Source organism: Amblyraja radiata, chromosome 15 (genome assembly GCF_010909765.2).
Source record: "Amblyraja radiata isolate CabotCenter1 chromosome 15, sAmbRad1.1.pri, whole genome shotgun sequence".
Lineage (NCBI taxonomy): Eukaryota > Metazoa > Chordata > Chondrichthyes > Rajiformes > Rajidae > Amblyraja > Amblyraja radiata.
In genome coordinates this window covers 24497643-24514491 of record NC_045970.1, presented here as the reverse complement: position 1 = coordinate 24514491, position 16849 = coordinate 24497643, and the positions used below count along the sequence as shown (strand labels likewise).

The following is a 16849-nucleotide window of genomic DNA, read 5'->3' as shown; positions in this document are numbered from 1 at the left end:
AGGTTACAGTTTGCCAAGAAGTACTTAAAAGAGCAACCACAGTTATGGAAAAAGGTCTTGTGGACAGATGAGACGGAGATTAACATATCAGAGTGATGGTAACAGCAAAGTATGGAGGAGAGAAGGAACTGCCCAAGATCCAAAGCATACCACCTCATCTGTGAAACACAGTGGTTGGGGCGTTATGGCCTGGGCATGTATGGCTGTTGAAGGTACTGGCTCACTTATCTTCATTGATGATTCAACTGCTGATGGTAGTAGCATAATGAATTCTGAAGTGTATAGACATCCTATCTGCTCAAGTTCAAATAAATGCCTCAAAACTCATTGGCCGGCGGTTCATTCTACAGCAAGACAATGATCCCAAACATACTTTCAAAGTTAAAAAATGGTCAGTTCTTGAGGGGCCAAGTCAATCACCCGATCTGAACCCAATTGAGCATGCCTTTTAAATGCTGAAGAGAAAACTGAAGGGGACTAGCCCCCAAAACAAGCAAAAGCTAAAGATGGCTGAAATACTGGCCTGGCAGAGCATCACCAGAGAATACGCCCAGCAACTGGCGATGTCCATGAATCGCAGACTTCAAGCAGTCATTGCATGCAAAGGATATGCAACAAAATACTAAACATAACTACTTTCCAGGGCTCTCAATAACCTTTTTTCTCTATTGCTAACCGGGCAACCTAGGCAGCTTTTTAAGTTGCCAAATGACAATTTAGGTGGTCATCTAAGATGGCTTGCATGACGTGTGCGATAATGTGCTCGGATGAAGTGCGTAGTTACCAATTGGAATTATGTTCAATGAAGCATTCACATATTATTTCTGCTTCAAATAAAGTCACAAACTAAACATATTCACCAATCAAGACATGATATATATATAAGAAGGTACACAAAATTGCTGGGGAAACTCAGCGGGTGCAGCAGCATCTATGGAGCGAAGGAAATAGGCGACGTTTCGGGCCGAAACCCTTCTTCAGTATATATATACCACAATGACATGCAGCAAAATTATAATACAGTATCTCAACTCTTTTTACATGTTGCAATGAATGCAATTTCTATTATTTCTTTCCACTTCCAAACAAAAACGTGGTTGGATTATTCAGCGTATGATCAACCTCGGTGAGACCAAGTGCAGGCTTGGCGATCGCGTCGCTCAACACCTCCGCTCGGTTCGCAATAACCAACCTGATCTCCCTGTGGCTCAGCACTTCAACTCCCCCTCCCCCTCCCATTCCGAATCCGACCTTTCTGTCCTGGGCCTCCTCCATGGCCAGAGTGAGGCCCACTGCAAATTGGAGGAACAGCACCTCATATTTCGCTTGGGTAGTTTACACCCCAGCGGTATGAACATTGGCTTCTCTAATTTCAGGTAGTCCTTGCTTTCTCCTTCCTTGCCCTCCCAGTCCCAGCTCTCCCACAGCCTACTGTCTCCGCATCTTCCTTTCTTTTTCCCGTCCCCCCCCCCTGACATCAGTCTGAAGAAGGGTCTCGACCCGAAACGTCGCCTATTCCTTTGCTCCATAGATGCTGCCTCACCCGCTGATTTTCTCCAACGTTTTTGTCTACCAACGGGATCCCACCACTGGTCACATCTTCCCATCTCCTCCCCTGTCGGCTTTCCGCAGAGACCGCTCCCTCCGTAACTCCCGGTCAATTCCTCCCTTCCCACCCAAACCACCCCCTCTCCTGGCACTTTCCCTTGCAACCGCAGGAAATGCTACACTTGTCGCTTTACCTCCCCCCTTGACTCCTTTCAAGGACCCAAGCAGTCTTTCCAGGTGCGGCAGAGGTTCACCTGCATCTCCTCCAACCCAATCTATTGCATATGCTGCTCTAGATGTCAGATTACATGATAAATGGTAGGGAATTGAAGAATACTGTTGAACAGAGGGATCTGGGAATAACCGTGCATAGTTCCTTGAAGGTGGAATCTCAGGTGGTAAAGAAAGCTTTTGGTATGCTAGCCTTTATAAATCAGAGCATTGAGTATAGAAGCTGGGATGTAATGTTAAAATTGTACAAGGCATTGGTGAGACCAAATCTGGAGTATGGTGTACAATTTTGGTCGCCCAATTATAGGAAGGATGTCAACAAAATAGAGAGATTACAGAGGAGATTTACTAGAATGTTGCCTGGGTTTCAACAACTAAGTTACAGAGATAGGTTGAATAAGTTAGGTCTTTATTCTCTGGAGCGCAGAAGGTTAAGGGGGGACTTGATAGAGGTCTTTAAAATGATGAGAGGGATAGACAGAGTTGATGTGATCAAGCTTTTCCCTTTGAGAATAGGGAAGATTCAAACCAGAGGACATGACTTCAGAATTAAGGGACAGAAGTTTAGGGGTAACATGAGGGGGAACTTCTTTACTCAGAGAGTGGTAGCGGTGTGGAATGAGCTTCCAGTGGAAGTGGTGGCGGCAGGTTCGTTGGTATCATTTAAGAATAAATTGGATAGGCATATGGATGAGAAGGGAATGGAGGGTTATGGTATGAGTGCAGGCAGGTGGGACTAAGGGAAAAAAAAATTGTTCGGCACGGACTTGTAGGGCCGAGATGGCCTGTTTCCGTGCTGTAATTGTTATATGGTTATATGGTTAGATGCTCTGCTTTGCGGAGGTGTTGAGTGAAGCGATCGCTTCGCCCAACACCTCCGCTCCGTTCGCAATAACCAACCTGATCTCCCGGTGGCTCAGCACTTCAACTCCTCCCTCCCATTCTGAATCCGACCTTTCTGTCCTGGGCCTCCTCCATGGCCAGAGTGAGGCCCACCGTAAATTGGAGGAGCAACACCTAATATTTCGCTTTGGCTTTTTACACCCCAGCGGTATGAACATTTACTTCTCCAATTTCAGGTAGTCCCTGCTTTCTCCTCCCCTTCCCAGCTCTCCCTCAGCCCACTGTCTCTGCCTCTTCCTTTCTTATTCCGGCCCTCCCCAGCCTCACATCAGTCTTGAACCAAAACATCGCCTATTTCCTTTGCTCCATAGATGCTACCTCACCTGCTGAGTTTCTCCAGCATTTTTGTCTACCCATTCCCACAAATTTTGTTATCCCACTTTCCTCACCCACTCCCTACACATTAGGGGCAATTTTACAGAGACAAGTTAACCTACAAAGCCAATGCGTCTTTGTGATATGGTAGGAAACCCACACGCTTGCAGGGAGAATGTGCAAATTCAACACAGGCAGTGCCCGAGGACAGGATCGAACACAGATCTCTCGTGTGTGAGGCAGCAAGTCAACCAGCTGTGCCACACAAAAAAATTATACGTTGATAACTTTGGTTACTAAAAAAAAAGAAACTATCCATTTTCTTTCTTAAATCTCTAAGTGACGCTATGTCCCCTTTACAGCTACTTTTTAATTCAGTTCAAGACTATGTGGCAGTACATTGGCCATAAAGTTGCTGCCTAAAAGTGCCAGAGACCCGGAATTGTTCCTGAATATGGATGCTGCCTGTATGGAGTTTGCTCCTTTTCCCTTTGATTGCATGGGTTTTCTTGTTTCAAGAGCATGGGTGCTCTTGTTTCCTTCCACATTCCAAAGGTGTGCAGGAACCTTTTTCAGACCCAAACCAAAACGTAATATTCTCCTTTTGTCCAGAGATTCTGTCTGACCTGTTGAGTTACTCCTGCTTTTTGTGTCTATCTTTGGTTTAAACCAGCATCTGCAGTTCCTTCCTACACACACGATGCTATACGATAGAACTTTATTAATCGCGCGCCTGCGTGTGTGTGTTCTCTTGTTTATAACATATTCTGTTGTGCTGCTGCAAGTAAGGTTTTCATTGTTCTAACTGGGATGTGAGAGAATAAAACACTCTTGACTCTTGACTTACAGGTGGGCGGCGTAGACTAGGTGGGCCGAAGGACCTGTCTCCACGCTGTATCTTTAAATTAAACTAAAAACACAAAAATCAGATGGAGTCTAACGAAGGGCCTCAACCCAAAACGTCACCCAATTTCTTCTATACAGAGATGTTGGCTGCTCCATGGAGTTCCCCCGCACAATTAAAGTATGGAATAGTCTTCACCATACCATAGTTACCCAACCAGACGCAACTAAATCTAAGGTAGCTCTTTTTTCCCCAAGAACCCTTTTTTTGCTTAAGTCCAAGTCAAGAGTCAAGAAAATTTTATTATCAGCCGGACAAAATGGCATGGCTTTTAGGTTGCCCGGCGGGACTTTTGGTGGCCATTGGCACCCGGGCAACCGTTAATTTTGAGCCCTGCTTTCACTTACATGACACTGCTGTGTCCCAAACATTATCGTGCCCTAGAATGGGGGGGACTATGTATAAACACTACTGTAATTTCTACATGGTGAAACCCAAATGTATAAACATGGCCTTCATTAAAATCTGACAATGTGCACTTCAATCACATGTGATTTTTTTCATTTTTTTCCCCATTACAAATCTCAAATTGTTGAGTACAGAGGCAAATAATTAAATGATGGGTCTTTGACCTAAACATTATGGAGAGCACTGTATGTTCTTATTCAAAACACTTTGTCTGTTGAGAATGAAATTGATAGAACACTTAAGTCAGGGTCTTGACATCCTCATCTTTACTCTGGGTCATAACTGCATGTCATTGAAAGTTCCCAATTCCCCCTGCATTGTCCCTGTTGCATCCCGATAACAATTCCCATTCCTGCGACCAATCCCATATCTTTTCCTGGTGCTGCAACTGTACTAGGGTTAGTGCTATATCAGCACTTGAAAGCTGATAGAATAGAATAGAATAGAATTGAATTACCTTTATTGTCATTCAGACCTTACGGTCTGAACGAAATTTCGTGCCTGCAGTCATACATACAATAATACAATAATAAACAACAACAAACACAAATTAACATCCACCACAGTGAGTCCTCCAAACACCTCCTCACTGTGGTGGAGGCAAAAATCTTAGGGCTGCAGTCTCTTCCCTCCTCTTCTCCCTCTGCGCTGAGGCGATACCCCACCGGGCGATGGTACAACCAGTCCCGCGGCTCACCGAACCCCGCAAACGGGCCGGCTCAAACACCGCGGCCCGGGGTGGTCGAAGCTGCCGCCCTCCAGTCCAGCGGACGCAGCCGCTGGCCCGCGGCTGAACCCCGGACTCGGGTCACCGCCGTCCCAGCCACCGGAGCACCGTTCCAGCCCCTAGCCGGATCGCCCTCACGCGAGTGCCGTTCCTCCCTCGAGCTGGGCCGCTCCGACGGGAGCGCCGTACCTCCCTCGAGCTGGGCCGCTCCGACGGGAGCGCCATTCCACCCTCGAGCTGGGCCGCTCCGACGGGAGCGCCGTACCTCCCTCGAGCTGGGCCGCTCCGACGGGAGCGCCATTCCACCCTCGATCTGGGCCGCTTCGACGGGAGCGCCATTCCACCCTTGGGCTGGGCCGCCCCGACGGGAGCGCCACAGCCCCTCACAGGAGAGTTTCAGCCCCGCGTGTGTGTTCTCTTGTTTATAACATATTCTGTTGTGCTGCTGCAAGTAAGGTTTTCATTGTTCTAACTGGGATGTGAGAGAATCCTCACGGGAGCGAGCCCAGGGCAAGTCCTGACTGGCTCTGCCTCCGGAGTCTCGAGGTCGCCAGCTCCGCCATTAGGCCTCAACGCAGACGGAGGCAGAGAAGGGGGATACGACAAAAAAGTCGCATTGCCCCGAAGGGAGAGACAGCAAGCCCCGTTTCAACCCCCCCCCCCCCCCCACATAAACACAACCTAAAAACCAAAAACTTAACTAGACAAAACGAAAAAAAACAACACAAAAAAGTAAAAACAAACGGACTGCAGGCGAGCCGCTGCTGCCAGGGCAGTGCCGCCACTTAATGAATGAATAGTGCACATCTATAGATCTAAGACTGAATCAGAGCAGTATGTTTACTTTATGCTTCCTAAGTCCAATGGGTAGCAGAAGACGGTTAAATAATTTGTCCATGGTCAGTGAAATCCACAATAGCCCCCTTCAGGTAATGCAAAGAGTAAGGTTACAAATTTTTGGCTCAGAAATGGTATATTAGAGATTTAAACCCTAGAGGTAGTTTGGCTTTCACAGCCAATCCCATATTATTTATAAGGTTATAAGAACGTGTGTTCCTGGTGTTCCTAAAATAGACAAAACTTCAAGATTGCACAGTAGAGATTTTTGCACTTGTATAAATACATGCACGTGGATCTTTGTCTTGGCAGTGATCAATTACTGACACAGTCATGTGTAATCTTTGGAAAAACTGACTTCCAGTCATGAAGACCCTTGAAAGGCTTGTCCTGGCCAAGCTGAAAAATATCACGACCCCCCTGCTGGACCCTCTGCAGTTTGCATATCAGGCCAATAGATCTGTGGATGACACAGTCAACCTGGGCCTGCACTTCATCCTCTAGCACCTAGACCACCAGGGGACCTATGCGAGGATTTTGTTTGTTGATTTTAACTCTGCATTCAACACCATTGTGCCAGAGCTTGACTTGACTTTCCAAGTTGACTGTGCCTGAACCCCTCTGTCGGTGGATCACCAGCTTCATGACAGACAGAAGGCAGCATGTGAGGCTGGGAAAGCACATCTCGGACCCGCAGAACCTCAGCAAGGTTGTGTACTGTCCCCCTCTCCTCTACTCTCTCTACACCAATGACTGCACCTCCACCGACTCCTCTGTCAAGCTTCTCAAGTTTGCGGACGACACAACCCTGGTTGGACTGATCCAGGATGGGGAGGAATCTGCCTACAGACAGGAAGTGACACAGCTGGCATCCTGATGCCATCACAACAACCTGGAGCTCAATGCTCTTAAGACAGTGGAATTGATTGTAGACTTTAGGAGAGCTCCCCCTCCCCTCGCCCCACTCACCATCAACAACATCACAGTCACATTTGTGAAGTCTTAAGTTCGTGGGAACCATCATCTCCAAGGACCTTAAATGGGGGGCTACCATCGACTCCACAGTCAAAAAGGCACAGGAGAGGATGTACTTCCTACGGCAGCTGAGGAAGCACAATCTGCCACAGGAAATGATGGTCCAGTTCTATACGGCCATCGTAGAGTATGTCCTCACCTTCTCCATCATGTGCTGGTTTGGCTCAGTCACCATCTGGAGGCTGCAGGAATCGTCCGATCAGCTGAGAAGGTTATTGGCTACAACCTTACCTCCATTGAGGAACTGTACACTGCAAGGGCCAGGAAGTGAGCGGTAAGATCATCTCTGACCCCTCTCACCCTGGCTACAAACCCTTTGAATCACTTCCCTCTGGAAGGCGACTCCGGATTGTCAAAGCTGCCACAGCCAGACATAAAAACAGCTTTTATCCACGCGTAGTAGCTCTACTCAGTAACCAAAAATCTGTAGTCTCCTTTTGCTCTGGTATTCACATGATTTATCGATAATGTTTTATTATTAATGTTTAATGTTTTATGTGTCATTCCTAACGGTGACTATGTCATATTATCACTTGCGGGAGGAGCACCAAGGCATTTTCTTGTATGTGAATACTTGGCCAATAAACGTATTAATTAATTCATTCATTTAAAAGGTGCTTTTTATTTACAATGCAGATGGCAGTTTGCAAGTGTTTGAGGCAGTAGCTTTAAAATGTTATTGGGGAACCAAATAACTATTTGCTGTATTTTGCAAGAAACTAAGTAGAAAGAAAATATTGTCATGAAAATGGTAAATAAATTATTACTAAGAGATGCAAGTTCTGTAGAACAGAGACTTGACCACAATATTGAAATGGACTGTGCTTGAGTTAAGGGTAGACAGGGAGGACTTTGCAAGGCACATTAAGATGATTTTTTTTTGCTTGGTTACTATGTTGCCTGCAAGGAATTAAGAAAGCATTGCTGCATCTGTTCTGAGGAACACAAGACAAATCAACTGGGTCACATTTGGGAGGTAATATAAGAATAATGATCAGGGTATCATAAGGTTTAGATTAGTCGCAGGGCAGTGTTAGAAAATATTAGCTAACAGAGAGATAATTTAAGTGAAGAAATAAAGGAAAGCCAGCGAGGATTTGTTACAACAAATTCAATTTGACCTGATTGATTTTTGTTTTGTTCCATTTACAGAGTAGATGAAAGCAGTGTAGTCGATTATATAATGTGAGTGAATCCAGCAACCAACTCGACATAACATGCTGCAATAAACAGAATGATAAATAGCCAGGAGACAGTTTATTAGTGTAGTAATTGATGGTGTATATAAAAACGTTTTGATGGTATTTGATAAAGAACCATGCATGAAGGTTGGTGGCAGAACTGAAACCACGAGACATAAAGGGGTAGGCAACATTGATGGAACATTGACTAACAGTGGCAGGCAGTTGTCACTAATGGCCATTTTTCAGAGGGAAGCATAAAGTAACATCCTTGGTGGTTCAGGCTAGGACCATTGCTCTTTTTTAAATGCACATTAATGACTTGCTCTTTTAGGATACAGGGTATAATGTAAAAATATTTAAATTAAAAATACATGGAACTGTACTAAACATTGAGGAAGGTAGTAATAAACTTAGGATGTTGTCAGGCCTTTGATATGGCTGAACACATGGCTAATGAAATCTAATGCAGAATAGTGAGGTGATGCATTTTTGGTAGGAATAATGAGTAGAGCCAATACAAATAAATATTTAATTCTTAAAAGTGGTATGGAAATGGAAAAAACTTGGAGTATTTGCGTGCAGTCCTTGGAGGTGGGGAGGGGGGAGTAGATTAACAAAGCAGTAGAACATGAACGTGGCTGGACAATAGATTGGGATAAAAATATAGGATGCTGTGATAATAAAACCATTCAAATCAGATTTTGGATGTGGTTTGCACAACATTTTGGAAAACCAGTTAAGACTTTTAGTAGACAGATTATTAGATTTGTTTCTGGAATGAGAGATGACAATTACATAAAATGACTGGTGAAGCTGTGGTTCATTGCCAAGGAGCAGTAGGTAAAATGTTTGATAGAGCAGATTAAAATCATGAAAGGCCAAACAAAGGAAATGTATTTCCAATGGCTGAAGGCTCACCACATGAGGATACCTATTTAAGGTCATTGACAAAAGAAGCAGCAGTGACAAGAATATTAATGCAAATTTAACAGGGCATAGAGTACAGGGGTTGTATTCGCACAAGACGTTGGTGAGACCACACATGAAGTATTGTGTTTAGTTCTGATCATCCAGTTGAAGGAAAGATGTCAATTAGGCTGGAAAAGTTGCAGATAGAATTCACAAGGATGTTACCGGGACTGGAGGAGCTGAATTGTAAGGGCATGCTGGATAGGCTGGGATGTTTATGCCTGGAGTTTAGGAAGTTGAGTGGTGATCTTAGAAATGTATCAAATCATAAAAGCTATAGATAAAGTGGGTGGTCACAGTCTTTTTCTCAGGTTGACCCTTGTCTAATACTGGGCAAAAATTCAAGGTGAGAGGGAAAGATTTAAAAGGGACCAGAAGGGCAACCTTTTTACACAGGGTGGTGGGTGTATGGAGCAAGCTGCCAGAGGAAGCAATTATATAGTTTAAAAGATATTTGTGCAGGTTCATGGATAGAAAATGTTCAGATGGCAGCAGGGTGGAACAGCAGTTGAGTTGCTGCCATAGTGCCAGAGACCTGGGTTTGATCCTGCCTACAGGTGGTGTTTGTACTTTCTCCCTGTGAATGCATGGGTTTTTCCCCTGGGTGCTTTAGTTTCCTCCCATACTCCAAAGACAAAGGTTAATTGCCATTGGTAAAAATTATAAATTGTCCCTAGTGTGTAGGATAGTGCTAGTGTACGGGGTTTACTGGACAGCGCGGACTTGGTGGACCCAAGGGCCTGTTTCCACGCTGTGTCTCTAAACTTAACTAGGGTCATGAGGCAAAAGCGAGTAAATAAAACTAGCTCAGGTGGACTTCTTGGTATGGACAGGTTGGGCTGAAGGGGCTATTTTCTGTACGCCACCATTGCATCATATATACCTACTGATTCGATTATAAGCTATCAATAAGAAATGCACTGAATGTGACTAAATTATAGAAACATAGAAAACATAGAAAATAGGTGCAGGAGTAGGCCTTTCGGCCCTTCGAGCCTGCACCGCCATTCATTATGATCATGGCTGATCATTTAGGTAGAGGACTCGAGTGGGGTAATAGCAAGTTCTCTTGAAGAGCTGAATGCTCTCATTCTATTGTTGTAAATTTTTCATGATTCCGTGGTGAACAAAAAATAACTTTGAGAATTGATGTGGGCATTTTTCTTATGCAGATCTCTTAGTAGGTTGCTGGTCATTTTTAGGTAAAACATCTTGGGTTCAAGGGAGGCAATAATTGTAAGATAACTTTGAAAGTTTTTTTTTTTGTCATGTAAAGTTTTCCAAGTTTTATTAAAGCAGGATTTTTTTTCCTGTTATTTCCTATTTCAGTGCTGACCAGTGAGGGCATAGTGTTTATCTCAGATTTTTCACCATCCAAACCTCCCAGCAGCTCGGGAAAGAAGGTTTATATATCAAGTCCCCATTCAAGTCCTGCCCACACAAAACCAGCAGCTACTGGTGCCAAGAAAGCTTTAAACAAAGTGAAAATCCTCATCACTAACGAAAAACCAAAGTAAGTTCAATTTTAAGGTGATCATTTACATTTTACAAGCTCTGTCTTTTCATTTTGTATTTTGGGATTAATATTTAATTACTGAATATTCTCTTGTTTAGTGTTAACTTTGTTTAATTTACTATTGTCACATATACCGAGGTACAATGAAAACTTTTTGTTTGCATTCTATCCAGTCAAAGAAACATGAGACAACCAAGCCGTCCACAGTACACAGATAATGGAAAAGAGTGGAATTACTGTAGTGGATGATAGCAGATCGTCAGCTGGGACTGGCATGCAAAAGTGCATCTACTATGTATTTATCCATTCCCCAACTTATCTAAATTATATTGGAGTCTATTTGCTTCCTGCTTACACTCCACCACCTCTTCCCCATGGCTTTGTGTCATTTGAAAATTTGAAATATAAATTTGCGATGTATAATTATGTATAATTTGTGGTATGAATATCACAAAATATAATAAGCATTACCAAACTTTTATTTATCTGACATTGCATTTAATGATCCTAATGTTCCATCAATTGAACTTTTCCTAATTAATCCTCCAATTTTTCCAGTCAGGAATATTTAGCAATATGGACATTTCTACAACAACTGGTGTATTATTAGATAATGTACATTTTGATTGTTCCATCAATCAGAAGCACGTAATTGAATTATTTTAACAATATGTCATAGCTGTATATTTGAAAGAATATTGTTTCCCCTTTGTTGAATTGCTGTTCATTTTGTAAAGGTTTCTTGATTTTGGCTGGAATTTTTAATCAAGGCAGAAACATTTTAGTTACAGTAATGCATAACAAGAGGAGTCGAGTATAGGAGCAAAGTCCTTCTGCAGTTGTACAGGGCCCTAGTGAGACCATAGGTGGAGTATTGTGTGCAGTTTTGTTCTCCAAATTTGAGGAAGGACATTCTTGCTATTGAGGGAGTGCAGCGTAGGTTCACAAGGTTAATTCCCAGGATGGCGGGACTGTCATATGCTGAGAGAATGGAGCAGCTGGGCTTGTACACTCTGCAGTTTAGAAGGATGAGAGGGAATCTCATTGAAACATATAAGATTGTTAAGGGCTTGGACACACTAGAGGCAGAAAACATGTTCCTGATGTTGGGGGAGTCCAGAACCAGGGGCTACAGTTTAAGAATAAGGAGTAAGCCATTTAGAACGGAGACGAGGAAACACTTTTTCTCACAGGGAGTGGTGAGTCTGTGGAATTCTCTGCCTCAGAGGGTGGTGGAGGCAGGTTCTCTGGATGCTTTTAAGAGAGAGCTAGATAGGGCTCTTAAAAATAGCAGAGTCAGGGGCTATGGGGAGAAGGCAGGAACGGGGTACTGATTGGGGATGATCAGCCATGATCACATTGAATGGCGGTGCTGGCTCGAAGGGCCAAATGGCCTGCTCCTGCACCTATTGTCTAATCCCAAATTTTAAATTGCAGTATATATTTAAAAAAAATTAAATTGCAGTATATTTTTAAAACTATAACTTTTCACTGATAACCAAGCTGTTTTGCTTGCCTATCAATATGGGTCCTAGGTAGTAAAAACATATTTTGATATGGCCCATTGCTCAAATGAGCACTAAACATTTCATCTTAATAATTATTTTAATTGTACCTTGCACCTTATTCCTTCCAAAGTGTCCACCACTAGTTCGACAATTTTATACTGGATAATTTTTACATTTATCAAGCCAATTAACCTACAAACCTGTACGTCTTTGGAGTGTGGGAGGAAACCGAAGATCTCGGAGAAAACCCACGCAGATCATGGGGAGACCGTACAAACTCCATACAGACAGCACCCGTAGTTGGGATCGAACCCGGGTCTCCGGCGCTGCATTTTGCTGTAAGGCAGCAGCTCTACCGCTGCGCCACCATGACTGCCATCTCATAGTAATATGAGCAATTAGTTTGATAAATATAATAAAAGAAAATTAGGAAAAGTGTACAAATACCATTGTTGTCAGTCAAGACAGTGAATTTGATTAATGTCTGAACTGATATTTTCAATTTCAATTGCATGTGCTGGAAAATGGGGTTGGTACAGATAGTACATCATTGGCAGCATAGACATAGCGAGCTGAAGGACATGTTTGTCAGTATTATGTCTTGCTCAGTATTATGTTACTGTAAATGCAAATTGTTAAATGACAAAGAATGTTTGACGTGTTCAACATTTTGTGTTAATGTTGACAGCTGAACAGCTTGCATTTACTTTGGTCCTTTGATAAGCATGGGTTGTCCCCATAAATATCAAATGCAATGAAGTATTTCTTTGACATGTCAGTTTGCGAGTTGTATGAGCATAGGCAGACACCATTTGCATCATGGAGAGCAATGAAGTTGAGTAAATAATTTCCCAAAAAATCTTCCTTTGTGTTTTGGTGTCATGAGATCTTGTGAATCTCCTGTTTGCAAACAAAATCTCGATTTAGTATATCCGCTAAAAGGCAACACTTCTGAAGGTACTGTTTTCTCTCAGTATTGCGCAGAAGTAATGTCTCAATTGATTGTTAATTTAGACGCTAGTGTTAAACACAAACCAGAGCACCACCGACCCACATCTAGGTTCAGTTCCATTAATTTCAATGGAGCAACACATTGGGAGACAGTACAAGGAATAAATGATACCTCAGCTCCCTTGTAGATCTAATGTCCAAACATGTTCTACCCTCAGGATTGCTGGACATCTGAGGTTTCTGGCCTGAGATGGAATATTTTATTTCAGTGCCAGGTACCCACTTTCATTATCCTTTATTGTTTGATAATAAAAAAAGCTTCTGGGTTTATATATTTTAATGTTCGTCTGGTTTTCAGCGCCGAGTCTGTAACTTTGAACGACTGTCTGCAGTTATCTTATATGCCATCAAAGAGGAACCATATGCTGCTGTTGTACCCCAGAGAAATCCTGATTCTTGACCTGGAGGTAAACCAAACTGTGGGCATTGTGGCAATTGAAAGAACAGGAGCACCTTTTCTACAGGTAAATATTTTACAGAGGCAATGACTTTTTCTGACATGACACATTGTGTATATTGTAGAGTATTTAAATGGTGCAATTGTGGCATTAGTTCATTCGTGACATTATCATTGAAGTTGGAATTAGTGGTTTTTGGAAATCCATGGAATGATAGTTCCTGCATTTTCAATTGTGTTAAAAATCAGAGCTGCATAAGAATGCGGAGAAGGATTGAAGAATTATTTAGCTTCATTATTTCCACATGAGATTGGTTGAAATGTGTACCCTTTGGGAATGTTTGAATTTATTCACTGCTCTCTGGCCAGGTTATGGATAACATTTTGCCTCCAGCTGACTTGGAGCAGCGCCTGTAGTAATCAGTGCCGAAACATCCATGTAGTAACCAGTGATGTAACATTCATGTCGTGACCAGTGACATAGGAATTAGTTTTTTTCTGAGGAGATAATGTAAAGATTTCTGGTTTGTTATCCAAGCTTTGTGTAGTTTGGCATGAGAGTGAGACAGATGAGAAGGTTAAAAACATGGTTCAGAGAGTATAGTAAGATGAGCAATTTGTGGGGCACCGATACAGTAACTAATGAAAGTATTGCTTTGCTGTACCAATTTAATCCAAAACTAAATTGGTGCGTTTCCGTAAACATGTTGCAATAAAATGTTACAACATTAATTACTGAGTTGTGTGGATGTCCTTCAAAAAGAATCTGTTGGATGAGCCTGCACTCTCTGGAGATTAGAATAATGCAAAGCCATTGTGGCGGCACGGTGGCGCAGAGATAAAGTTGGTTACAGCGCCAGAGACCTGGGTTTGATCCTGACTACAAATGCTTGTTTGTATTGAGTTTGTACGTTCTCCCCGTGGCCTGCGTGGGTTTTCTCCGAGACCTCTGGCTTCCTCCCACATTCCAGCAATGTACAGGTTTGTAGGTTCAATGGTTTGGTATAATTGTAAATTGTCTCTAGCATGTGTAGGATAGTATATGTGTGCGGGGACTGAGTCGGCGTGGACTCAATGGCCGTTCAATCGTTGCATGCATTCAATGCCTGTATCCTGAATCAAGAGAGGTGGAGCATCGCTGGTGAAGTAGATATGGATAGGGAAACAGAGCAGAAGACTCGATGGGAGCAAGACTTCTGCTCCAATTTCTTATATGCTTATTTTCATCATCGCATCTTGCTGGTTATAATCCGAGTGCCTGTAATAATTGTACAATCTGGCTGTTTCCTGTTGACAGATACTAAAATAAAGATAATGAGAAATACAAGACGCAAGTGAGGTCACTATTTTTCATTTGGTTATTTACCATCCAGCAAGTTTATGCCATAATGTCTGTGAAAACGTACTTCAAGCATTTTCTTCTGTTTAAATGCACTATTCTTTGGAGAAGTAGAATTTTTTAAGCTGTTTAGTTTTGTGCCCTAGGTCATTCCTTGTCGTCAACGAGATGCTTTGTTCTGTCTACACGAAAATGGTTGTATAACATTAAGAATACGTCGATCGAATTCCAGTTCACTGGCGCTCCCCACTGAAGAGCCGGGTGAGCATGTCTGCTAATCATTGTTACTAGGCGACAAAATGCTAATTATTTACCATTGAATAAAGTTACCAGCATTCAACGACTGAAATGTTTAAAATATTTCTATCTAGTATTCTAATCTGGGTGTTAAGGTGAAAATTATGAAAAATAAATATGTTTACATATTGTGAGGGTGAGACATTTGGTAGCACTTTTTCCTTTGAGATTCCAGATTCAAGTCTCACTCCAAAGATTTACTGAGGGAATGCTGCTCTGCAGAAGCTTCCAGCTGAATCACTAAATTAAAGTTGTCTCAAGTGACCCTATATAATATAACCAATAGAGTACAGTAATATTTTTCTGGAATCAGCGTTAATCTGCTCATCATCACAATGCTATTTTGTGAGCTTGATATGAATAAACTGGCCTCTTATTTCTTTCATTGGGACAATATTGGTACTGGTTTATTATTGTCACGTGTACCAAGATACAATATAAAACTTGGTGTTATTTAGTCAAATCATACTAAGCACGAGTACAATCAAACAATACTCAAGTACAACAGGTAGTGCAAAGGGGTAAATACCAGAGTGCAAAATATAGTGTTACAGTATATGCCATATTATAGCTCCAGAGAAGGTGCAATTTTAAAAAAAAAGTGCACGGTCTGCATTGAGGCAGGTTGTGAGATTGGGACTACACCCTAGATTATGGGAGGATCGTTAGGAGTATGATGACAGAGGGGAAGAAGGTGTTCCTGAAACTGTCGGTATGTGCTTTCAAGCTTTTATATTGAGGGGAGAAGAGGAAATGACCGGGATGAAAATGGTCCTTGATTATGTTGGCTGTTTTCCTGAGGCAGCGTAAAGTGTAGGAGGAGTTGTGAATCTATCGCGCTGGCTGTAAAGCAATTTGGGATGTTTTGAAATAAACATGAAAGACATTGTGCTTTTTTTCGGTGAACTTTATGCTGTGGTGTGCTCAATATTTCAGCTAATGCCTCTGGGTAGAAAGTATGTTAAACATTCTTTCATTATAGAAGTTCATCAAAAATCACAAAATATGCATCCAATACAGTATTTTCGTTTTCTATTCTAGGCAACTGATGACTATAAATTTCACCAATCATTTTCCCTTGCCTCTTCTAAATTTTATTTTTTAACTAATTTGAGCCGACTCTCATCCTGTGTATACAACCCAAACTTTGTTATTAAGATTGTCAAAATGCAGTCATTAGCTCATTACTGCACTCTAATAATCCCCCAATAGTGGTTTAGTTTTATAGTTTCAATACATAATTTTGGAATACATTGTTGTATAATTATTAATGATTTGAAGAGATACTATTCTATTTTCTGAAACTCATTGCCTTTAAAAGAGTTCTTGCAAAATGAAATTATGCTACAATTTTCAACTTTATCTTTTGATTCAACATAATATTGCTGCATATTTTATGTAGTTAAGCAAATACGCTAAAGTCAATTAGTGCATTTTGACGAGGGGAATATAAAATATTGATTAATGTAAACTAAGATTTTCTGCACAAGGAAAATTACTAGTCAAAGATGGGATTAGCGGTTTTCGAGAGTAAGACTTGGTCTTGCAATTGGTGTTGAGCAAATGGAAGTGTACAAAAAGTAGATGTTATGATTATCAGTATGGATCATTCTTGGGAATGCACAAGGGTATATATGTGTAAAAGAAATCAATATCTGGGTAGTAGATAATCTTCAGTTTATCTAGTATATCTTGGGAGTTGGGATAAACCACATTGGGA

General features: G+C 42.0%; 1 protein-coding gene and 1 long non-coding RNA gene across 3 annotated transcripts in view; one reads left to right on the top strand and one right to left on the bottom strand.

Moving 5' to 3' along the window:
* Nucleotides 1-16849, top strand: part of wdr11 (WD repeat domain 11) — a 106315-nt gene that overhangs the window by 22284 nt on the left and 67182 nt on the right. For both annotated transcript variants that reach the window (XM_033033820.1, XM_033033821.1), the window contains exons 5-7: nucleotides 10391-10574; nucleotides 13395-13560; nucleotides 14979-15093. In XM_033033820.1, the coding sequence (XP_032889711.1) occupies nucleotides 10391-10574; nucleotides 13395-13560; nucleotides 14979-15093 (465 nt within the window). The remainder of the gene's footprint in view (nucleotides 1-10390; nucleotides 10575-13394; nucleotides 13561-14978; nucleotides 15094-16849) is intronic.
* Nucleotides 7346-11040, bottom strand: LOC116981100. The gene is made up of 3 exons (XR_004414163.1): nucleotides 11030-11040; nucleotides 9379-9384; nucleotides 7346-7467 (listed from the first exon to the last, which is right to left on the bottom strand). It is a non-coding gene; the product is annotated as an uncharacterized LOC116981100 (long non-coding RNA).